This window comes from Lissotriton vulgaris, chromosome 9, assembly GCF_964263255.1.
Source record: "Lissotriton vulgaris chromosome 9, aLisVul1.2, whole genome shotgun sequence".
Classification (NCBI taxonomy): Eukaryota; Metazoa; Chordata; class Amphibia; order Caudata; family Salamandridae; genus Lissotriton; species Lissotriton vulgaris.
Window position 1 is genome coordinate 686,508,833 of NC_141697.1, and position 25,856 is coordinate 686,534,688.

At 43.9% G+C, this 25,856-nt stretch overlaps 1 protein-coding gene across 1 annotated transcript in view; it reads right to left on the bottom strand.

Moving 5' to 3' along the window:
- LOC147692109 (protein jagged-2-like) overlaps window positions 1-25,856 on the bottom strand; it is a 746,472-nt gene that overhangs the window by 189,377 nt on the left and 531,239 nt on the right. The window contains exon 5 of the mRNA XM_086938407.1: window positions 23,407-23,467. Coding sequence (XP_086794533.1) covers window positions 23,407-23,467 — 61 coding nt within the window. The remainder of the gene's footprint in view (window positions 1-23,406; window positions 23,468-25,856) is intronic.

The following is a 25,856-nucleotide window of genomic DNA, read 5'->3' on the forward strand; positions in this document are numbered from 1 at the left end:
TATGCCTGGGATGCTTGTTGCACTAGACATGTTAAGGAGTTGGCTGAACATTTCTACGAAATGCACGGGGCAATTTGTTGATAAAAGGTCATGAACCTCAGTAGCCGTCCTTGCGACTAGAAGATCATACGTCTCTTTAGATGACGTTATAGGCACGGTTGTCTGTAAAAGTACAGATTTCATTTTGCTTAATGTATCAATTCGTATAGAATAGAGATTCAGACGAGGCCAGAGGGGAGTCACTATGTCTGGAGGCCCGCTCGGGAACAATGCTTGCATACAACATTTGACCATGGACGTAACTTGTACTAGATAACTTTTCCCTGGCGTCAGGCCACAACATCTGTGATCCGTTCTAAGAATGTAACTCCCGTTTGCGAGTTGCATAAAGAAGGGCTCTATCTGAGTTGCAGGTGTGACTAGCTGGTGGCATGAAAGGTTGTTTGAATTTCCATCACATGCTCCGTGTAAATTAATACCCTGACACAAAAGTATACCGCTTAGTGAATGTTTACAGTTCTCACCACTAAGAAATACATTTTTGTCACTGTCACTATAGCAAGAATGAGTGTATGGTAATTTCCATTCGGATTTTACATATCCTTTACCCAATTGTTCATATTGGCCAGCAGGTATATACTCAAGGCACTTTTTAAATCGGAAAGTTGTTATCGGAATTGTGATAATTCCGTGTATTATCCATTCAATGACAGGACTCTCTGACATTGTCAATGGTAATCTCTCAAGTTTTTCGATGCTCAGGATTGTATAGTCTGCTCCTTTCTGTGCCAAACTGATCTGTTTATCAGTAAGGTTAACACTGGAAAATAATGACGTTGTGTTGATTAAACGCCAAGGCACATAGCCTGAACGAAGATTTTGCAGCGTCCAGCCTAATTCTATAATAGAGCGTAATTGAGACTGGCCATGTTGTAACATTAGCAAATCTCTGTCTATCACATCAAAGGCAGAGGATACAATATTGTCCAAAGAATATATTCTGGAAGACAGAGTCGTTAACCCATTGTCTACCACAGAAAGTGATTTCTCCAAATTAATACGATCAATTTCTCGTATTTTTTCAGCAGTTTCAATTTGCTTTACTTTCCAAGCCTCGTTGTAAGCAGCATAGATACTGGTCGCTATGAAACGCTTTTGACGCTGTTTGCGTGGTCCAAAAATGAAATCGCGCAAATCAGCACCATCTTTTAATAAAGACAAGTGTTGCTTAATTTCAGCCAGTGTGGACGAGGTTAACCATTCAAGGCAGAGTTTCCCTACACTGTATGTTGTTATAATCCCTGGATGTTGTCTCTGGGAATATCTAGGGTCTAATCTGGTCATTTTTAACCCCTGTGTTTTATTCAGGAACCTATCTTGACAGCTATTTGTGTCTGTAGGCTAGATTAACCACTTTTTCCAATCAGGATGTGTTCTGTTGAAATGTAAAATTTGTGACACGTCTAACTCAATATCTGTGGTGGTATTCTCAGGTATTGGCTTCGGTATAGACGGTGTTTTAAGGTCTTTGATCTTAGCTAGGCCAAGACAAGATGTTTGGTGTATTGTGTCATTTAAAAATAACATTTGTTCAGGTATCATGCAGGTTCTAAATAGTGCTTCTATGCCTTGCACCTGCCAATCTTTTGTACCCCAAATTGTTTTCGTTTCAATATTATTTTTCCAATAATCAAAACCAAATGTCATCATTTTGTCATAAAATGCTTCTGAATATATCAATTTAGAATTTGTCAGCATTGTTTTCATTCCTGTTTTATCTAACAGTTTATAATAAAATGTTTCTGCATCACTGGTGTTAAACCCTGAGAAGTATTTGAATTTCTCAAAAAATGCTTTAGAACTGCTTTTAGGTGGTGTAGCACAATGTTCCCATTGATTATACATAAAAACATTTCTAGGCTGTGCAGATTTATGCAAGTAATGATCCCCATAGTGGGCGTAACAGAATAACTGCTCATAACTAGATGAACCTTGTAAATAATCATGATCTGTGAATCTAGCTGACATTACTAAATCAGACATCATGTCATTAATACTGTTAAAGTCCCAATCATCAGAGAATGTACTTGTTGTCGCAAAGTCGCTTAAGGAAACCTTCAGTTGATGAGGATACTTCAGGATTTCGACCGGACCATTGATCTCATAGTCTGTTTTCTCCCATACTACCCCACCAGGTATTGGTATTGCTGTGACATTTACTGTTGACAGTTCTCTTTTCTTCACGTGGGATGATCTGTGTGGTTTCAGGACTAGGTTGATGTTCTGACTTGCTGTGTCCATTGTAATATATTTTCCTTCAATGAATTTTCCCAAACACAGTACCATGATGAGCCAAAGCAAGAGGAAAAATACACCTAGACCAAACCAGAACTCTAGCCAATGGGAAATAAGGTAGATTTCCTTTAGTTGATGAAAGAGTTCCGTTGCTTTTTCTTTAAAAGATTTTTTTGTTTCTGGCATCACTTCGGGGTCATTTAAATCTTCAGAGAAGTTGTCGAAGTTGATGAAATAACCAGAGGCAGTTCTGTCAATTGATGGGATTGTTCTTTCAATCTGTCTCTCGGTAGCACTTTCTGATGCCACATCATTGTAGACTGGTGTTGCTTCTTGATGAACTGTTTCAATCTGTGTTTCAAGAGGCACGAGTTCCATGGCATTATTGCATAGTCCTTCATTGTGCACTGCAGGCTGATCGAATGTGATTAGTCTTTCAGTTTGAACCTCTTGGATTGTTGCAAGTTTGGGTATTCTGTTGTTTCTTGGGAGTCCACTGGGCCTACTGTTGATTATAGGCCACATGCTTGTGGTTTTACCAGATCGATAGACACGACTCTGTTCTCCTTTTTACCAGCAAGGGGCGGTAGCACAACTGATCTTGTTCCGGTGACTGCTAAGACAGGTACTGCTTTTCTGTAAGAAGGCCCAAATTCCTTCTTAACCGCGATCTTTTCTCTGACTAGATCCCCAATCTTTGGAATCCAGACAGGCCTTGCTGGAGCTGTTGCGGGTGGTGCCTCGTCAGTGGAACTTGGCTGTTGCTTTAAATTTATGTTGCTTAATGATTTTCTTGTTTCATTCAGTTCCTGTAAAACAGCCAAACGGTCTTTTACATCAAAGTGCGTTGTTTCTTCTTGTACCACTGACATCTGACTATCGAGGTCCTAAACGCGCATTCTAATTCCGAACAATAGTTCGTATGGGCTGAAACCTTTTAGAGAATTTCTTGGCATGTTGTTAAGACTAGTCTGGACACTTATTAAATGTTTGACCCACCCAGCGCCTGAACCTAATACCTTCGCTGTTATAGATTGCTTTATGTCACGGTTTTTTCTTTCTACCACACTATTCCCTTCGGGGTGCGACGGACAAGAATACCGCAACCCAATTCCCATGCTGGCCATGGCCTCCTTATAGGCTCGAGAGCTGAAAGCAGGACCCTGGTCAGAATGGAACTTGGTAATTGCGTATATGCCGATATAGACTCGCAAATCTTTTATAACCGTTCTAGCGTCAGCCGAGCGCTGGAGGCCTCATTTTTTTTTAAGTGCTTTTCGTCTTAACTATTAATAGGACGCAGGATGGGGTGTAGGCAGCGTTACGCTCTTTCTGACTGGTAGCCGGTAGCAAGGTTCGCTACTGCGATCCCTATTACAGTTTTCACAGTTGTTTGCATATATTTGGTGTTCTACACTTATTCCCGGCCACCAGAATACTGATTGTAATTCAGTCAGTGATTCCTTGATCTCTCTGTGCCTAAGACCCAAACCCATGTGTGCGTCTGCTATTAAAAATATTCTCCTGTTCATGTTTGGAATTACTCTGTCCCCCACTCCAGGGATTCGAGCAAAAGGAACGGAGTTTGCATCGATTATGTATGCATAATTGAGTGGATAGTTTACGGATAGTGCTGCACAGTCGCCTTTTACGGTCGTTTTTACTGCCAGCATGGTTTCCCCGTCTATGTACTTATCTGTACGCTTTTTTGTGACTACGGAAGCCGGTTTAGTTGCTTCCGCTTTGGCTGTATTAGCCAATGAATTCCCTGCAACGTGAACGCCATCACGTTGGAGAGGTGTGGCTCACTGGTTAGAGGCGGCAGACCCGAGTGCAGAGAACGGCCCGGGACCAGGGTTCGATTCCCGACGCGGCAGGGTCTTGGACCAGGATCAGCGGACTGATAATTCTCGCATCGGTGCCTACTCCGACCAGGGAGCACACTCGGCAACTCTGGGCATTAGCTTGCCTCATCTCCACAACGGCCCCACACAAACGCCGGGGATGCCTGGTTTCACCTTGGAGACCCCCAGGAGGGACTATCTCACAGGGAAAGCCAGGACGGGTTCCCCAGCGGTCTATAGCGCTACGAGGCCTCCGGGTAGCAGTGCGCTTTACAAGACACAACAATTTACAATTTACGTTGAAGACTCTGTGCGTGAATCACGTGAGTCTTTTGCAGTTCTTTGTATAAAAGAGCTACCTCGTTCCAGAGCAATTTATGCTTTATTGTGGCACCTGTGTCATCTTTGTAGTCGTTTTCGATCCAACTCTGCAGTTTGTTATTGTAAGAGTTGACGCAAAAATGAGAATCGCACACTATAAGTGTCGGGAATTCACGTTCTGCATTTTCGAGCGCCATCTTTAAAGATCTGATTTCAGTTCTCTGAACCGAACAGTTTCTTACAGATTCAGTTTTTGTTACTTTCGGTCTGAATTTACCGCACAGCCAACGACCTTTAATGATCGCACATGCTGCATCGTAGGATTTTTTCACCACGTTGAAAAGCTGTACAAAGCTATCTGTATAGATTATACAGGCGTATTGTGGGAGAGGCAGAATTTCGATTGGCAGAGGATATTCTTCTTCATACTCTAAATCATTCAGTTCTTCAAATTGCGGGGCGAAATAGTATTTCACATCTTCCGCTCCTAGAGAATCTATGCACTGTATCCATTTCGGATCCAGTGACACTGTAGGCAGGTTTACTGGGCTGAATAGCGCCTCGAAGGCGGATTCCGCTGTAAGGATATTAATCCGTTTGCCGTGTGCTAGTTCTCGTTCATTTGCTAATGCGATTTGCACTGCTTTCACAGTTCTTTCTGTGTGACTGAATGTTTTTTCTGCTTGTGTGTACAAGTGAGATTTGATTGAAATGGGTACCTTTTCTCCCTCATTAGAGGTTAGGTACGTGAATCCGCATCTTCCTGGGATGACTCGGATTACAAGATCGATCGTGTTGTCACGTGTATCTAATTTTGTTTTTGCTAACATGTCTGTTTGCAGTGGTCTCAAAATTTCTGTGTGTTTTTGAGTCCAATTGATTTGTTTAAAATCAGGTTTAATTAGTTCGTAGAGAGGTTTAACCCTCTCTGCGTAATTTAGTATGTAAGTTCTTCCGAAATTCAGAAAACCTAGAATGGATTGTAAATTCTTCAGCGTTTTTGGAGCTTGGAGTACAGCGCACTTCTCTAAGAAGTTGTCCGCTAGGCTTTTCCCTTCACTTGATAATTCGTACCCTAAAAATAGTACTGTCAGATGGGCAATTCGGGACTTTTTAAAGTTGAATTTGTAACCCTCTGCTGCGAACCCAAGTATAATGGTGTTCACTCTTTTCAAGTGAGTATCCAAGTCGTCGTCTGTGAGATAAATATCATCTACGTAAGATAATGCTTCATCATCATAGATTTGTAGTAACTCTGTTACCCTAGCTGAGAATAGTCCTGGGCTGTTCTTGAACCCCTGTGGGAGTCGACAGAATTTTTTCTGCGACCCAAATGCAGAGAAAGCGGTCAAATATCTGCTTTCTGGTGCAATGTTTTGACAAAAGAAACCATTAGAAATGTCTAATGTCGTTTTATATTTTTTCCTAACTATGTTATTCATTAGGGCTGCACTATGCGAGTTTTGTACTGCAAAAGTTTTGCAACATGTATTAAGGTGTCTGTAGTCCAAAACTAGACGATATGAATTGTCTGGCTTGGAGACAGGAAACAAAGGATTGTTCATTTGAGAGGTGCATGTTTCAATCACCCCCTGGTACTCAAGCTGATCTAAGATCTCCCTGACCTGTTTTTTAGCTTCTTGCTTTATGGGATACTGCCGTTGGGCAGTTGGTTCACTTTTTAATTGGATTTTGTGAGGTGGTGAATCCTCATCCCATCCTACATGATTTTTATATAATGCAGGTGCCTGGGCTACTGCCCATTTCCTTGCATATGTATATTTTTTGTGAATCGGAATGTGATTCGAGAAGGCAGGCATAATCACTTCTTCGCCACGAGGGCACTCCCTGACAAACTCTGGGGGCCAATCTTTTTCAGCTAACAGAATATCATAGCCTTTTGAGAGCTTATCCCAAAATAGACCCTTAATTTTCCTAGTCTTATCACCCTCTATACGCAATGTTATTTCGTATATTTTATGGGGCTCGCTAAGTCTGGCGTCTGCAGTTTCAACTTGAATGTATTCATTCGTGTCCACTGTCTCCAGATGACTCATCAAGATCTTGCGCGCTATACTGATTTCTGCTGCACTGTCCAACATTGTCAATGCCCACTCCCCGTTTTTCAACTGTGTCCTCAGTATTCTCGGCATGGTTGATTACTCTAATACTGGCTACCTTCTTTTTCTGAAATTGAGATTTCTTATTTTGAGCAGGTTCCTTGTCTTTGGACTTGGTGTGCTCTCCTGGGTCTGACCGTCCTCTTCTTTCCGAATTCTGTGGAAAAGATCGAGAGGGACGTGTATCAATACTTTGATATCTATCAGGTTTTTTTATATTATCCCTATTTCTAAGGTTATATCTTTTCTCAGAGGGCTCCCGTTGGGGAGACTGGCGTTCTCGAGTCGGAGTTCTTTCCCTCCGTCGAGGAGACCTTCCTCTGGACTGGAAAACTTTTTCCTTGGGAGTGGATTGTTTATTTCCATCCCAGCTCTTTTTAGGAGTGTTTAAATTATTTTTAATAAATAATTTTTCAGGATTTTCGAGCAGTTGGGGCTTTACCGGTTTTCCACCCAAGCTGTCTCTACCTAATTCTTCATAGCATTTTTCTATGATTTTGGCAAGCTCAACAGGATCTTTTATATCTGTTTCCTTCAACTTCTGGCGAATCGCCACAGATGCTGCTTCTCCTCTAATGTTGGCTAATAATATAGCCGTGACCTGCTTGAAGTCTTTCAGTAATTTCATACCTAGATTTAAACCGGGCTCTGGACCAAATTCATTTTGAATCTGTTTTAGCACTTCTGGTATTACCGCCATAGACGGAACACCGTGTGTTTTTGTGTAAATGGAAGCAAAGACTGTACCCCAAGTGTCGCAGTCCTCCACGTGTGGTGCGATTCCCATAGGAAGACAGATGGTCAAGATTCTGTGTTTCTCTATAGGGGTAGTATCAGGAAATACTGCCTCTATTTGAGTGATTTTCTGGGCTAACCAGAAAGGAATTTGTTCCCGTTTTACGGGTGTTTTACCAAGACATGACTGTATGTTCTGTGGTGTAATTTTATTTGTGTTCCCCTGATGAGGGGTCAGCTGTGGTGTATTAACAGCTGGCTGGACTGTTGCAGTCCGCATCACATATTGGACTAATTGCCTATGTATTTTTATTAATGTGTTTAGCTGTACTAACAGCTCTTCTCTAGACATTTTTGCAATGTCAGGATGTGGTGTGTAGCTGGCTAGAACCGGCCACGTGGCTCCTGGTCTACCTAGTGGACCGAGCCTAGTTATGTGATCATTGTGTTTTAGGGCGCCATTAAACCAGAGCAGGTGCTCTTGAAATTTAAGTGGAATTTCAATCTCCTCGAAAGGAGCGTACTCTTCCGGAGGTTTCTCTATTTTGTAATAGTGAAACTCTTCTGTTATAGCGTTTACCGCTGGAAAGTTTATCCATGAATAGAATACCTCTGTCTGCCGATACTCGTGAGCCTCTATCACGAAAATTACTGTACCACCCTGAGGTGTCAGTCCGTTTACTATAAGTTTTGAAGTTATAGATTTTCTTAACTGTGCCTAGATGATTATTGCATCCGGGTCTGTGTATTCGGGACCTTGCTGAGTCGCATCTGCTGCGGCCCCAGTGGTTCCGTTATTTTCTACTGACATTGTATAAACGCAGGTTTTGCAGAGTAGGTCTCCAAGGAGACAAAGATTAGGTGCACAATATTTTGGAACACTGTATCCTTCAACGTTGAATAAACCAGAGCTTTACATAGGAATCTCTTTCTACTAAGGTCGGGCGGATTTTAACCTTTCACCCACTCCAGACGTCTATTGGAGTATTTACGGTAGAAAGGGGTGTGAAATATGCACAACTGAGTTACTCTAACTGCCTTGCGTTAGTTTATCGCCTTACCAAACGTTGGGCGACATGTAGTGTAGTTCCTAGTTTCCCACTAGGCCCTGCGCATTGGAATAACATAAACAGTAGTATCGACGTGGAACTGCGGATATTCCAGGCCTCCACTGACTATGCTAAACTTAATTGGGTTGTGTTACCAACTAGCTCAGAGGTCACCGGAAACTTTCTTCTCTGCATAGGAAGTGATCAGCTTCCTTGGCACAGACAAGAAGGGATTCAGTTTTCCAACAACCGTGCAACATGACAACTTTGCTCCTCAGATCAAGAGTCAATCTCTAGGGTCGTGTGAAACAATAGACATGTATTTCACTCAGTCAGTCTAGTGCAGTTTACTTTCACGAGATGTAGAGAATAGAGAGACGGGCGTGTATCAATAAAGGGTTAACATTTATTGAACAGTCTTTCTTCTCGTACAAGAGAAATGTATTGCCACAATTGCAATAATTGTCATTATAAAAAGTGCGTACAGTAAGATAAGTTTTGCGAAATAGAACTGTAAAAGCATTGATATGGTTTCTTAGCCATACAATGGTTTAAAAGTAATAAAACATATATACAGTCATATATACATTAGGCTAACATACTCAACTGGTGCTTCTAACTAAGCCTACCCCAGTGTGCCTGACCTAAGCCTAACACGTGAAAGGGGAGTATTAAGTAGCTTAAGTTAAGTTGGTTTTGCCAAGGTTTGTTTCAAGAATTCTCGTCTAAGGGTTTAGTCAACACCATACCTCTGAATAGAATGATGGAGGATTGGTATCTCCTTCAGGGGTCTCTCTCGATATCCCAGTCACCTGCGAGGGTAAACCGGAAGCGCCGTGGCTGGATTTCTCTGCACGAGAAAGGCAGCGGCTTCTCTTCAGCGCGTCGAGGAAAGAGGGGGGACAGCGTCCGCGGGCAGCTAGAATCTGCTGGATGTCTTCGCAGAGGGACGTCTGTTCAGCTCCTTAAGCGTACTGCACCATAGTTCGCGCTGTAGCGGCGATAATGGTAATCAGCAGCTTCACCACCACAGGATAGCAGGCTGCAGCGACAGAGTGCTAGATTTACCAACACAGGGTCATGCAGGCAGCCAGCATCAGTAGTTCGTAGCTCACAACAGCTCCTAACCGGGCAACAGGCTCGCATTGCTTAAGGCAACGTTGGTAATATTTATACCTGACAGGTGCCGGGTTTGACGCAAGTTTGCTGGACATAAGACGTCAATTAAAGATGTCACTAGGAAGTGATAGTTATCAGTTGCTCATTAGAGTTCCATTACTAATCAAAACATAGCAAGCGGGGATTTCCAGGTTTGCTGAGTTTTTATCTTGTTGAAGAACTCGTAGTGTTATCTAGGAATATCAGATAGTGACTACTGCTCTGTCATTGCACTAATTGGTCGCAAAGGAAGTGGCAGAGAGTCATGCTGGAATGTGGCTCTGTTCGTGTGAGGCCAGAGATGACTTTTCAGAAAATCGCACTTGAACGGTTATGCCAATATAGGGAATAAAGGGATTTATAGCCGAATAGGGGCATAAGGTCACAGTATCGATCAGGAACCTAGATAAACACGCAACACTATGCTGCAGAACTCTTCACCTCTGCAGTCTACGTTATGCCACTGTACTAAACCAATGCACTGTATGCCAATGCATTCTAAACCACTTTACTTAAAAACAATTTACCCTATGCCACTGCACCTACACAAACTACTTTGCATCCCTGTACTTTATGCCACCACACTCTACAACACACTACTCTGTGCCATTGCACTCTACCCCTGCACGCTACTTTACTCTTCACCATTTCACTCAACGTCATTGCACTCTATGCCACTCTATTCTACTCTGCATCACTTTACTCTACGTTACTTCTCTTTGCACTACTCTACTCTGCACCAATGTATGTCCCTGAAGTATATGATCTTTGCACTCTGCAACCCTACACCCTGGTGCTCTACTCTACATGACTGAACTCTATGGCACTGCATTCTATGCCACTGCACTCTACTCTGCACCACTCAACTCTCCACCACTCAACTCTATACCACTGCAATCTACTCCACTGCACTCTACGGCACTGCACTTTACATCTCTGCACTCTACCCTGCAGCCCTCCACTCTATGCCACCTCACTCTACACCACTGTACTCTACTCTGCGCCATTCCACTCTGCACCACTCCACTCTGCGCTACTCTACTCTGTGCCCCTCCACTCTGTGCCACTCCACTCTAAACCACTCCACTCTACACCACTCCACTCTGCACCACTCTGGACCACTGCAATGTACTCTGCACTTCTCTACTCTATGCCACTGCACTCTACACTACTCTACATCATTGCATTCTACGCCAAAGCATTCCACACCACTTTAATCAAAACCACTACGCTCTACGTCATCCTACCCTGAATCACTGTACTTTACGTCACCTCACTCTAGGCCACTCTACTACACTGTACTACCTCCACTGTATGACACTCCACTCCATTAAACTCCACTCTGTGATGTTCTACTCCATTAAACTCTGCTCCACTGACACTCTACCACACTCTATACAACTCGAATCTGCAGAAATCTACTCCACTCTATGCCATTCTGCAACACTAAACCACTATACACTGCTCTAAGCAACTTCATATATGCTACTCCATGCCACTTTACTCCACTTTATTCTATGACACACTACTCCACTCTACTCTCTGTCACTTCACTCTATGAAAATCTACTCCACTCTACTCTACAACACTCCACTCCACTCTATTCAAAACCCTCTTTGTCACTCCACTTTGAGCCACACCACACCACAACACTCTATGCCACTCCACTCTACTTAACTCTGACACTGTACTCCATTCTACGCCACTCAACTCCACACCCTTCCACTCTGTGACACTTTAGTCCCACCACAGTTCTATGCGGTTTTCCATGACACTCCACTTCACACCTTTCCAAGCCACTCAATTCAACTGCCCCCCACTGCACGTCATTCCAAAGCACTCCACTCTATGTCACTTTATGACACTCCATGCAACTCTTCTTTACCCCACTAACTTTTAGCCATGCTGAACAGTGACCACTCTGCTGTACAACAATGTTAAAACATATTGTCATAGAAAATAGCTCTTACATAGGGGAAACCTATTGACTTTGCCAATGCTCTCTACTAGAATCATGGGTAGTTCTTCCTCCAGAATGTTTCTGTCTCTCCAATAGGATCAGATCTACCCTTTCACTGAAAGCTGATTTCTTGGTCATTACTAACACACATACATTAAGCCCTCAAGATCTGTGAAATAGGCAGACCTTAATCTGTAAAAAGAATAAGTGCAGGGCCAAAGGTTTCTTTGGTGCCTACTGCCAGTGCAGGTGAAAGTCATGTTTACCTAACACCAAAGTTGCTTAGTTTTGATTCCACCTCATTCCTCCTTCTTCCGCCACTCTGAACTTCCTGTCTCTTTACTTCCTTCTCACAGGTTCTTTTTTATACCCCTCTTACCCCCTGTGTCGCAGTCTCCTGACTTTCTTTTCTTTCTTCTTTCCCCCTTGTTAGCTTTTCTCTATCTTGCAGTGGATGATGACAAATACGTCCCAGGCCCCAAAACTGGGTATGGTGCAACCACGTGCAACTACTGGCACATACCAAGCACTGGTGGAAAGTCAATGCGAACTTGCTTCTAAGACTGAACAACATTATTTGATACACATCACAACACGCATTTAATTTTGAAAGCAAGAAACTCTAAAAAGAATTGGGGCTGTCAGTTTGACTTACTGTTATGGTAAATCATAGCACCTTTCCTCTTCGGCCTTTTTATTTTAGTCAAACTAATCCTATTTGACCAAATAGTCTCTGCATCTGACAATTTCAAATACTGTCCTCATCTGACCTTCACAAGCAGCTTTTAGTTCGGGCATTCAGGATAATCATATATATGAGTGCCTGCTCTAGGCACATGGAGCTGAGATTTAAAGATTTGAGGCTAGATGTAGGTAAACTACATTTACCGATTCTAAAATAAAGAATTTTACCGATTCGGTATTTTAGAATCTGTAAATCCTATGTAGGTAATTACTCTGTAAGTATTACCGAATTGGTACGATTCGGTATTTACCGAATCGGTAAATACCGATTCGGTATTAGCCATTCATTCCTATGGGCCTGCAGGCCCATAGGAATGAATGGGAATTACCGAATCGGTGGTAAAAGGGGGAAACATTCAAGGGTTGCAGGGTGTCCCTTTGACACCCTGTTGCACCCCTGAATTTGCATGGGTGCACATGTGGCACACATACATGCCCTAAGGGTATGTATGTCTGCCACATGGCACTGTTATTAAATGCAAAAAATTGCTTTTTTTAGGGTTTTCGTAATTTACCACCAACTTGTAGTTGGTGGTAAAGAACGAATCCTTACAGGTGAAAAGCACTCACTTGAGTGCTTCCTACATTTCAGATTCGGTAATTTACTGAATCAGTATTTAAGAATTCGGTAATTTACAGAATTCTTAAATACCGATTCGGTAAATTACCGAATCTGAAATGTAGCCACCTACATCCCAAATGCCTAATACCGGTCGGTAACGGTCGAAATTCAGTAATTTCTGCCGTTACCGACTGGTATTAGGGTTCCTACTTCTGGCCCTTGGAGACAGGCTGCTGCGTCTGAAAGCTTGAGGTAGGTGCTGTGGCCACCTTCTTTAAATCTGACAGGGGGTAGAGGCAGGGGAGTGCTGTGTTGTGTGTGGGGGAAGGGTTCAGGAGTTTGCGACTGAAGAGGGATTCCAGGCCATATGTATTAACATTATGAATAGCCATTACCTAATTGCAATTTTCTGTGAATCGCAATTAGATAATCGGAATTCCTAATGTATGAAACTCCAAGAGTTTCATTTAGCAATTCCTAGGGGGTCGCTAATCGCCCTACCATAATAATAATAATGACGTAGGTCGCAATTTGCAACCCATATGAATCACTAAAATCACTGGGATGGTAGCCTGCTTGGGTCAGCAGACCAACAAGTCTGTGACTGCTTTTAAATAAAGCTATCATTATTTTAAATGAAGCACGTTTTCCTTGTAGGAAAACGGGTTGCGTTTAAAAGAAAAAAAAAGTTTTCTTATCATTTTTAGATCTCGCCTAGGCAGCGCGCATGCGCTGTCTCTACGAGACTTCTAGTTATCTGTATAGTGAAGGTAATCCCGTCTGCTGCTTGCCTCCTGCCTGCACTTGGCTTCACTGTGGTTTATGGCCTCCCTATTGGTAGCTGGTCCGATGCATCACTTCCGTTTTTATCAGAAGCAGCACCAGCCAATTACAGTTATATTGCGCTGTAGTGCTTTGTTTGTGTCCTTTAGGGACTACTTGGATTTTTTTATTTGTATCCTCATGGCGCCCGCTTCATGGGCCATGGCGATTTAAAAAAACAGGCATCTGCATTCCTTGTCTAATTAGCGCGGTCGCGCTTGTTGCAGGTTAGGCTTGTTAATTTTGGGGGACTGACGGTTTGCATACCTGACAGCTGGTGTATGGAGGCCGTTGTGCAAGTGGAGGGTTCACTGTTGGTAACCGTGGCCCATTCCACAAATACTGACCGGAGGAGGCGCCCCCGCCCCCAACAAACCACCCGAGCTGCTGGGCTCTGTGACAGATCCACCCACGCCCCCCATTCCCCATCCCCCTCCTTCATGTATCGTCGCTTCACCATTCTGGGCCGTTTCCCATTTGGAATGGCCCGTCGGACCACTTGGGATACTTTGAACAATCAGCCTATCCTTTCGAGGCCGCCGCCTCGTGGTATTGCATGGTCGTCAGTGCGCTAAGGCCCTACATGGGAAGGTGGTCCTTAGGCCAACTGGAGCTGCTGGGCCATTCTTAACGCGGAGGGTTCAATCCAGGGCTGGTGTTTCTGCCCGTCTGGCTGCATCTAGGGCTTCCGGTGACATTTACTGGGTGTGACAAGGAGGGAGGGTGGGTGGGGACTTCACTGGCTGGTGCCGAAGGTCACACTGTGCGCAACGACTCACCGTGCAGTCAGAGCACGGAGGGTAATTAGAAAATACTGAAATCTGCACCCTGTAGTCCGCCCACAGTCGTGCAATAGTAAAAAGGCTGGGTTTCCAGGTTGGGTTTATGCAGCAGTGAGAATGTTTCATATATGAATTTTAAACCAATTTACAGGGAACCACAAAGAGCAAAACAGCAGTGTAGCAATGAATAAAGACAAAATGTTGCTCATGTTTCAAGTTAACGCGTCCGCGCGTTGCACATCGTGCTGAAAAGTATAAATCCCATGGAGTGAAGGATATAATGTGCATAATTCCTGTGCAAGGAAATGATGATATACTTATTATAGAAATGCGGCCTAATAGATAGAAGCATCCGGCCTTCCGTCGGGTCTCGCTGGGCCAGTAGACCGCTCCTTGCTTCACGATTCACATCATCGTTTTAGCGGCTTCTCATTCACGTCTAATCCTTCAGAAGGGAAGAGGCTCCAGGCCGCTGTAATCCGAGCAGAGATGCGTCACCAGACGGTTCCAGTCAGAGGTTGCTGACTGTTGCCATACTGACAATGTGGAAGCTGGTGGAGCAGTAGGTGTATCCGCTCCTTGGGTTCAATGCAAATGTAATACTTTGACCTAGGTATGTATGCTCTCCACCAGTAGGTCGAATATACATAAGCCATTATTGATCTATCATGCAGGAACACCTACCCTATTGGCCATTGGCCACGATGCTTACCGTTCTTAAAGCACAGACTCCAACACTTTATCATGCCTTAGCTCTTAAGTCATAGCTATTGCTAAAAGAGGTTACCGTTTTTTCAACCTTGGGAGATTGAAAGGCTGAGTTGGCCTTTTGGAAATCAAAAGCACTAGTCTGCGAGTTACGCACAGCTATCACCCACAGGTGCCCGGCCCACTGCACCATCGCACTGGTCAGTGTGTGACTGACCATGCAGGTGTGATCACCAGTCACAGACGCTAGACACTAATGCTTCACATCATGCCTGTGTTGCTTGTGCAGCCCCGCCCAGTATCAATGTCTCTCGTAGAACAATTCTTCCGCCTCCAGGACAGTGGTGTCGTCAGAGTTAATGTTAATGTTAATGTTAATGTTATGGGTGTCTTATATAGCGCTCGGCTACTCTGAAGAGTGTCCTGGCGCTTTCTAACCCACAACAAACAGCAGAGGGCAAGCACAAAGGAGAAAAAGAGCGAGCAAATTACAGTCCACAGAGCCACGTCTTCAGACCCTTTCTGAAGGCCAGCAAATTAGATGTACTGCGAAGCGACAAACATAGGGCATTCCAAAGCTGGGGCGCCAAGCGTTTAAAGGAGCGTCCCCCCACCCTTGCTTTCCTGACAGCAAGGACAACGGCAAGGCAGAGAGATTCCGATCTTAAGACTCTAGCCGGTTTGTAGAAGGCAAGCCGTTTCGGGATATGTTCAGCTCCCACAGCATGAAATGCCTTATGCGCCAGCGTAAGTGCTTTAAAAACAATCAGCTTCCGAATAGGCAGCCAGTGTAAAGAATGTAAAAGGTCCGAAGCTCTCGCTCGGCGAAGTAAGCCAAAAATGGCCCGTGCCGTCGAGTTCTGGACCGCCTGTAGTCTTTGGAGAAGGTATTCGGGCAGACCCAAATATAAGACGTTCGAATAGTCCAGCCTCGAACCAATAAGGGCCTGGACCGTAATCTTTCTATGCGCCAGCGGGAGCAGGGGAAGGAACTTGTGTAGCATTTTAAGGAGGCCATAACAGGTGCCGGCCAATCCAAGGATCTGGGACTTAAGCGCCAAGCCGTTGTCAATCTTGACCCCCAAGTTCTTGGCAATCAGAGAAGATGACGCGGGAGGGAACATATTCACCGGCCACCACTCCTGCCAGCTCGGGTCAGACTGACACCCGAAGAAGAGCACCTCCGATTTATCTGGGTTGCACTTGAGGCTGTTTCGCTGAAACCATTCGAAAACAGCCCCAAGACACCCACGGATGCTCTCTCCGTCAAACTCAGCCCCCTTCCCACTAGTGAAAAGGAGCTGGGTGTCATCGGCGTATGACACGATCTGGGCCCCAAAAGACTCCACCAGCACCGCCAGAGGGGTCATAAAGATATTAAAGAGAGTCGGGCTCAGCACCGAGCCCTGCGGGACTCCGACCTCCAAAGGTGGTACTTCGGCCGAGTACGGAGGGGCCCAGACCACCTGTCGGCGACCAGCCAAATAAGATCGAAACCAGCTCAACACCGTCCCTCTCAGACCGATCTCATGGAGCCTGCTGAGGAGACCCTCATGAGGGACGGTGTCGAAGGCCGCCGACAGGTGTAACATTATCAACATGGCTCTTTCTCCTGCATCCAGCACTTCCTTGATGGCCTCATTGACCTCTAATAGCGCCGTCTCGGTGCTTAGGTTGGTACGGAAGCCAGACTGGGTGGAGTGCAGCAAACTGTGGGATTCAAGGAAAGTAGAGAGCACAGTGTGCACATGCTTCTCTACTATCTTTGCGAGAGCAGGCAGGAGGGAAATCGGCCTATAATTGGCATGTAGCTCGGGGTCCAGACCCGACTTTTTAAGTAATGGGACAACCATCGCCTGCTTCCAAACCTTGGGAACCACACCCCTAGTCAGTGACAGATTAAGGATGGGATTAATCAGCGGATTCATAACCTCCGCCACCCTAGCCAAAAATTTAGCAGGGCAAGGGTCTAAAGGTGAACCCGACTTAAGCTTGATCAGGAAGTCCTGAGATGTGGAGTCAGAGAGAGATGGAAACTCCGAGAGAATGGGTCTAGATCCAGCTGTCAAATTCAGCTGGTTCCCGGGGCTGATGACATCACTCGGGCCCAAAGAAGAAAAAGAGTCTTGAATCCGCTTGATCTTGGTGGTAAAAAAGCTAGCTAGCGAGATCACCCACGACTCAGAGAACTCATGATGCGACGCATTTCCCTTAGGGGTCATAAACTCCTTCACAATAGTGAAAATTTCCCTGCAAGAACTCGAAGCAGTCTCAATTTCCGCAGAGAAATAATTCTTCTTTTCGAACAGAATTTCCGCATGATAGGCCTTGATGGCCGCCCTATAGACTGCCTTGGCCCCAGTATCATACTGCTGGTGCCAGATCCTCTCTGCTACCTTACAATTGCGCCGTGACAGAGCCAAAGCCTCCGTATACTAAGGAGCAGAGGTCCGTCTAGATGTTTTCCGGGGAACAATCTCAGGAGCTAATTCGTCTAATCGCTCCACTAACCACCCCTGCAGCAGATCGAGATCCCGGGTCTCCTGACAGAGGACAGGGATGATCCAAACAAGCCTGGGCCAAACTTTCTGGGGTCACCCGATGATATGCCTGACAAGTCTGCCTAGGATGACTCGACGTTACACAAGATGATTTGCTCATACCCAAAATTGAAACCTAATCAGAAAATGGTCCGACCAAAGGATAGGGACAGGGCTGGCCATGTCGAGTGGAGTGGTGGAAAACACCTGATCAAGGGTGTGGCCCTTGTTATGAGTCGGCACTGCCAGGTAGGGGGTAAGGTAAGGTGACATCATTGATTTTAATTGTGTCACCATCCGTCCCCACGTCCATATGAATGTTAAAATCCCCAAGCACAATACAGTGTTTTGCCTTCAAGCAAAGCGCCGATGTCAGCAGCTGCAACTCCTCGTGAAAGGACCCCAGTTGTCCAGGTGGTCTGTAAACCAGGAGCCCAGAAAAGGATTGATGGGGAGATAGGGCTATAGAGAACAGATTGCAACCTGAAATGGCCTCCATAGGGACAACCACACAGGGAACAGATCTCCTGACCACAATCGCCACCCCTCCACCCCTCCCGTTCAATCTGTCGTGCCTGAAAATGACATAATCAGGTGGAATAGCAGTCACAATATTTGGATTGGAGGCCTCCCCCAGCCAAATTTCTGTAAGCATTAAGCATATAGGCTTTTCTACAACTAGAAGCTCGTAGATGTCAAGAGCATGCCTGCTCAAAGAGCGAGTATTAAGTAAGAGGTACAGATGTTTAACAGCGGCCTTAGGGCTAGCAGCCCCCCCCCACCGGGAAATTGCCTGGTAACCAGCCGCATCCTTGACACCGCCTTTTGCCTCTGTATCGCCCAGGAAAGACCACACAACACGCATCCTTACCTTCCCTGAATGAGAGTAGCTCTGCCGCCGAATACCTAATCCTTGAGCCAGCCCCTCCCGCCACCGCGTCCGCCTGAGGGACGCTGACGGGCGCAGACGGGCTGATCTCAGGCGTAACTCCGGCGGTACTTCGGCTACCTCGCTGCGCGTACCCGCTAAGCGTCAGCATGACCGCCTTAAATGCAGGTCAAGCATCCTTCGAGCGACTAGCCCGACAACAAAAATGGTGTTGCCAGGCGTCTTACTATCCCCCCAAGATGTCCGCCGAAGTGGAGGCGAAGGAACAGGGCCCGCCAAAGAAGCGGTGGGTAATCAATTTTAAAGTGCAAGTCAGAGGCTATTAAAAACAGGGGAAACAGCGAACACAAATTAAATAATAAAGAGAGAAAACAGGATTTTTAAAAAATCACGCCGCTAAATGCACTGTTGCTCCTCCAGGCGCAGCGCGCTAAGCAATGCAAGGCGGGTTTCAAAGTCAATGGGCGCCGCCTAATCTACCCGCCTTAAATGCAGGTCAAGCGTCCTTCGAGCGACTAGCCCGACAACAAAAATGGCGCCGCCAGGCGTCCTACTATCCCCCCAAGATGTCCGCCAAAGTGGAGGCGAAGGAACAGGGCCCGCCAAAGAAGCAGTGGGTAATCAATTTTAAAGTGCAAGTCAGAGGGCTATTAAAAACAGGGGAAAAAGCGAACACAAATTAAATAATAAAGAGAGAAAACAGGATTTTTTAAAAATCACGCCGCTAAATGCACTGTTGCTCCTCCAGGCGCAGCGCGCTAAGCAATGCACTGCGAGTTTCAAAGTCAATGGGCGCCGCTTAATTTACCCGTCTTAAATGCAGGTCAAGCGTCCTTCGAGCGACTAGCCCGACAACAAAAAAAAAATGGCGCTGCCAGGCGTCCTACTATCCCCCCAAGATGTCCACCGAAGTGGAGGCGAAGGAACAGGGCCCACCAAAGAAGCGGTGGGTAATCAATTTTAAAGTGCAAGTCAGAGGGCTATTAAAAACAGTGTGGGCGGGGCTTGGTTCCTTTTAAGCACTTTGTTTTTTTTTTTTAAAGTAATCTATCAAGTTTGATGTTCTCCATTGTTTGTGGCCCAATGAACCTTTAATGTTGCACCAGTTTCTAAATTTCATTCAAATATTCCCAGTCACACGCGAAAAAAACAATAGTGCTCACAGGCTGTTCCTTCTCCTATGCTTTTCTGAGATCATTCAGTATGCAAAGCCTACTGGAGTTAGTTTCAGTGCTAAACATTTTTTTACTTCACATATAACAAGCATTGCCATAGCCAATAGGTCTCGCCTTTGGGACCTTTTACGTGTTTAGCCATGCAGCACATGGGTTCTAAAAAGTCTACAGTTAAGAGTCTGTTTATTGTGTAGGTAGGTGGTGGCAGTGTATACTTCACACATTGCGTGGCACTTCCACTTCATGCTGGTCAATGGGCACAGGCTTGCCTGCTTACCGTGTGTTAGTGCACCTCCTAGAGAGTTGTGTGTATTTAGCAAGCCATAGGACTGAAAAACAGAGCAGGGCGAGCTTTAATGTCCATGTGAAAAATGCATGCATCGTTAGTTCTCCGCAATGAACGCAGAACTATCTCCCAACCAACAAACGCAAGGAAAACTGTACAAAAGGACAATGTGATGAAGACAATATCTAAAATAAAATCTGAAATCTTGGAAGCCACCACATCTTTTGATAAAAGCTCTGCTGAAAAGACAAACCACTTTAAAAAGAAAATGACGAACTGGAGAGCATGAAAAAGCAGCGTTATCTTGTACACCTTCTGATTGGATGACTTCTGTTGACATCTCTTCAGGATACGAAACTTATGAAGATGCAGCCATGAATCATGACAAATAGTGGCAGAGCATTAAGAGAGGGGGCATCAATGCCAGAATCCAGTCCCTGTTTGTGGTGATGGGTGATCACTAATCAGCAGAACCCGAACACGGGGAAGAGGGCTGACATATATGCAGCAAAATAAAAACATGCTCACAGTTACGGTAAAACCCTGATTCCGTCTACCTGGGGCTTCTGTAATTAGTGGCACTCCAGAAACAGACGTGCTAATGGCTCAGTGTTGGCAGGACACTGCTATCCAGTCCCTTGCTTCTATTGATAAACCATTCATCTGGTGCATTAGTCCAGTTGGACCAATTGAAGCAAAGAAAGACTGCAACTCCCAGAAATCAATGCTATGTTAATTAACCCCTTGCGTGATGATGACGGCCCCCGTCCGCCATGTATCACATTGCTCGTGTGCTGATGACGGCTGGGGGCCGTCAAGAACCCGCCCACTCTTCGAAACGGCCGCACAGGCGCAGAATCGCGGCCGTGCCCAAGGGGTTAAAAGGAGGCAGCTTGAAGTGACATGTCAACACTGCTTGGAAGCCTACATCAGACATTAAAAAGTGTGGGAGAAAAGTTCTGGCTCGTGTCTTACCTATGTCCAGTCTCAGCAGCTGGCTGCCGCTCTATCCACAGGTGAGCCAGTGTCCTGATGACAACTCACAGGTTGACGTCTTTGAATAAACAGGAGTTAAGTTACTGGTTTCCTGCTCTGTTCTATTGCAGCACACAACTTATGTTCGCACAGGAGGCCAGAGACAGCTATTAGTATTGTAAATTACAATGCCATTTATTTATGTTTTAAAAAACCAAAACATAAAAAGAGGCATTGCCATTTACAATGCCAATAGCTCAAACTCGCGTAAATGCGAGATCTATTGCATTGCAAATGCTTGTTTAAGAGCAGACAGTGGTCCGTGTTGGTGGTAAAATGCAAAGGTTTTGTGACTGTATTTATGGTCACAAAACATTCATAAATACTGCTGCGATTCGGTATTTGGAAGGGATGCCCTAAACATGCCCCTTCCAAATACCGAATCGCAAACCCATTTTATTCAGTAACAGGTTACCAAATTGCAAAATAGGGTTTGACGGCCTATTTGTGAACGCATAATGGCTTCATACATGTGGCCCTCCATGTCTTGCAATGGCTATTATTGCACTGTGGTTTTCTCCCAAAAAATTTCACCTGGTTTAACGTGGCATAAAATCTGCATTGAAACACCACAATATTAAGAGTACTGAAATTTGGGATGCATGATTACCAGTGGGTTTATGCTGTTATTCCCAATTCTCAGCTGCACAACTTGGAATGGTGTGGGAATACAGCACCTGGGAAATAACAAGCCTCGGGGTATCAGCATTTCCCTAATGGTGTATTACCACACCAAGAGCCGTGGGACTTGTAGTAACCATATGGCTGTATCTTTGATTTTACAAAAGGAGGGAGTAGGAGAGGACCATTGCGTACTACTTTGTTTGATTAATAAAAATCATTACAATGATGGACATACAACAATAAAAATATATGTCGTCAGTTACAAAAATATTTACACATGCAGGACAGTAAAGAGGAATGTTTAGCCGAGTTACTGTATCTTTGCTTCCATTATTTCCTCACACTCTTAAAACCAATCCTGGAGACAACCTTTTTGTCCATTGATAGCGTCAGATATAAATAGGGGGTAATGGGGGAACATGATATTTAACGATAAATAATTGTTTAAAACCTGATCAGCACCCTTTAAAAATGACATAATCTCTCTAATTTCATGCTGCTTAGGTGTGAACTGCAATAAAACCAGGAATCCTTGTGGTTAAGACACAGTTAAAACAGCGGTACTTGATTTTAGTTTTCACATCGTGCTAAAAAGAGGGGCAAGCACTAGTCGTTTCTAAAAGGCTACATTAATTCCACTGATGGTCCAGTTCTATTTATAAGGTCATAAAGCTTAGCAAAGGAAGGTAGGAACTTTAAAATCACACAAAACATGAACAATAAAAAGGATCGAGGTCCAAAGTACCAGATTAGGCCGCTGTCAAGTAAAGCAATATAGCAACAAGTTGACAGCACAGATTGCTAAATCTTTAAAATGAGATATGAAGGGCAGAGCACACTAATGAGAAATGCGTCAAATGAACAGAGCAATTGCTGTTCCATGTGAGGACCAGTTTCGAATTCTCCAAATATTTTCACTAGAGAAGAAGGTTTCATTTCCTGCTTAGGGCCTGATTCTGAAGCAGTTAGGAAAGCATTCCCACCTAGGGCCTGATTCTGATGCGGTTAGGAAGGCCTCCTAATGGCATGTGCTCGCTCTCAATCGGATCGGGAATGTGTCTTCCCGACCCAGGGCCCAATTATGATGGGGTTAGGAACATATGCTCCCATTGAAGTCAATGAGAGTCCAACCAAATTGTATTTGGAAGCATCCGGATGCATCGTACTCCGTAGGTCGGACTCTCCCGATCCGAGTGGATCGGAAACCATTTCCAAACCGATTCGTTCAGGAAGCTTTCCAACTCGCATCAGAATCAGGTCATTAATGTTCTTACTCCCCGAATTGGATTAATCTGTCCATTACGGTTACACCATATAGGATTCTATTTATTTATTTATTTAATGATTTATTTATTTATTTGAAGAGTTTTATATAGCGCTGGCTAGACCCAGATCAGAGCGCTTTACATAAGGAAGTGGTTACAACAGAACAGTGTTACATAGTTACATTAGTTTCTAGAGCAAAACAATGGAATAGAGAAAGACAGCGTTACAAAAATACATCCGTTGCTAGAGCATAAGATAAAATACTTCTGTAGCTAGAACATAAGATAATATAGAAAACAGGTCCAAGGAGCATAGCAGGTAGAGGGGGAAAGTAAAAGGGGTAGGGATACATGATGTACCATAGCAGGTAACATATTCTTTGAGACAGAAAGCACACTGGAAGATACATAAGCACATACAAAGAGGTACAACAAACTCAGACGAGCGCCCCACTAACCTCAGCCTCCCTCAAATACTACATGTCCACTTACCTGCACTCACCAGGCATCTCACAGAAACCATGTGTCTCATGGCAGCCCTGGCGACACGTGGCTGAGGGAAAGAAAGCAAAAATCCTTCTTAAAAACAGCACTAAATCATGTTTTCTGTATGTGTGAGGCAGAGGAGAGGTTGGTGAAATGAACACTTCAAAGATTCAAGCGGACCTGCGTCTATGCGCTGTTGCTGCTGGTCCTAGTTGAAACTGGAATACAGACACTGCTGCGCTGGACAATGGGGCCTATTTACAAACTACAATAGTCAAGCCAAGTCGGCGATGCAGCGAGTGCAAGGTAAGTGGTTTCATTAATTAATTAATTTAATATTACTTAACCCTTCTTCTGTAAACTTCCACCACCCCCGCCCCACCTCACTGCTCTCACCTGTGCAAGCTGCTACTGAGGACTTTTAATGTACTACAAAATCCTGTTTAGGAACCTACATGCAAAGGTTCACCTGCGGAGTCTCCACTCACACAACTATACATTTTAGTAGTAAATGTAGGGAGGGCAGTGGGAAGTGGCTTGAAAATGGGGGCCAAAAAGTGCAACATGGGAGGGGTTAAGGGAGGAGTAAGGAGTGGTTTAGGGAGGGACATACACCCACCTACCAAGGAGTAAGCCCATTCCTATTCACAAACTGCACTTCTAAGGTTACTACAGCCACAAAAGACCCCAAACTACTGTAAACGTATTCCAATTCAGAACTGGAGTAAGGCCAGTACTCCACATTGCCAACCACTGATACTGGAACCCTTCTGCCATAGAAAATAATGCAGGCTAGGAACCTAAAATACCAACCTTTAGGAAACAATGTTAAATAAAATGAAATTATTTCAACCAGTTAAAAATATAGATAGATTGAATTAAATGTTAACAAAATAAAAAAGAAAGCATTTTTCTATGTAACATTTTAATAACTTTACACATGTCAAAAATAAATGTAACAATTTTCCTAAAAATATATTTAGATTACTTTGTAATTCATTCTACACATCACTTCTACTAATTTTAATACAAATAAAAAATATATATCACATACACTTTCATTTTAGGTGGTAATTGTTTTCTAAAATAAACTTCAAAAAATATTATTTAAACATTTAATATATTCAAAATAATTATGTGTTAATTTTAAATCACATTATTCTTGCTGTACCTTTTTTATTATTGTTCTACAACTAAAATAAATATTTAAAATTATTTAACTATAGTATTTTAAATTAAGATATTTTTCAAATTTATTTTGTAAAGGTTAATCAACTTTTACACTTGTCCCTATACTTCACCAAACAGACAAATTCACCCTGGTAATGAAGACTTCTGCCTACATATATAAAGTTACTAGTAACTTACTTTTTAAATAATTATTAAAACTAATTAAATATAGTAAATGAAAAAAACATAATCCTTAAAGGTTTGTTTGAAAACATCTCACCTAAAGTAAAATGTTTGTATTAACTTCTCCCATATGAAAAATTGCATACCAATATGGATAGAGTTATTTTAAATGTATTTATATTTCATAAAATATTACAAATATATTTAAATTAAAAAAGATATTAAGCTATTTTATCATTAAATAACATGTATTTGTTAAATACATATTTTTTAACATTCAATTGCATTTATATATTTTTTTTAAAGTCAAAATAATTTTTTTAATGTAATATTATTTCCTATGAGGTTCTATTTTAAGTCCCTACCTCCATTATGTTCTATGGGAGATTTTTGCAGTATCAGCGGTTGGCTGTATGTGGTGCTGGAATTACTACTGCTCCTTTTTTATTGTATTAACTAGCACATGTAAAGTTGGTTCAATCCCCTGTTTCATGGGGAGGAGACATGTAAGTCTACAAAGTAAGTAATGTTACATTTGTAAATTTTGTACAGCCAAAAGCAGTAAAGGCACTTAAAAGTGTAAAAGTAAACAGATCAATCAATCAATCAATCATAACACTTGTATAGCGCACTACTCACCCGGCAGGGTCTCAAGGCGCTTGGGGAAGGTGTCCGCTATTGCTCGAACAGCCAGGTCTTGAGTTGTCTCCTGAAGGCGAGATGGTCCTGGGTCAGCCGAAGATGGATGGGGAGGGAGTTCCATGTCTTGGCCGCCAGGTATGAGAAGGATCTGCCACCGGCGGTGGCTCTTTGGACGCGTGGTATGGCGGCGAGGGCGAGGCTTGTAGAACGTAGCTGGCGGGTGGGCGTGTAGAAGGTCAGGCGGTCGTTGAGGTACTTGGGGCCCAGGTCATGGAGAGACTTGGGTGCGTGGGTGAGGAGCCTGAACGTGATCCTCTTGCTGACGGGGAGCCAGTGCAGGTCCTTCAGGTGGCCGGAGATGTGGCTGCATTGGGGGATGTCCAAGATGAGTCGAGCGGAGGCGTTCTGGATGCGTTGGAGTCTTTTCTGTAGCTTGGTTGTGGTTCCGGCGTATAGGGTGT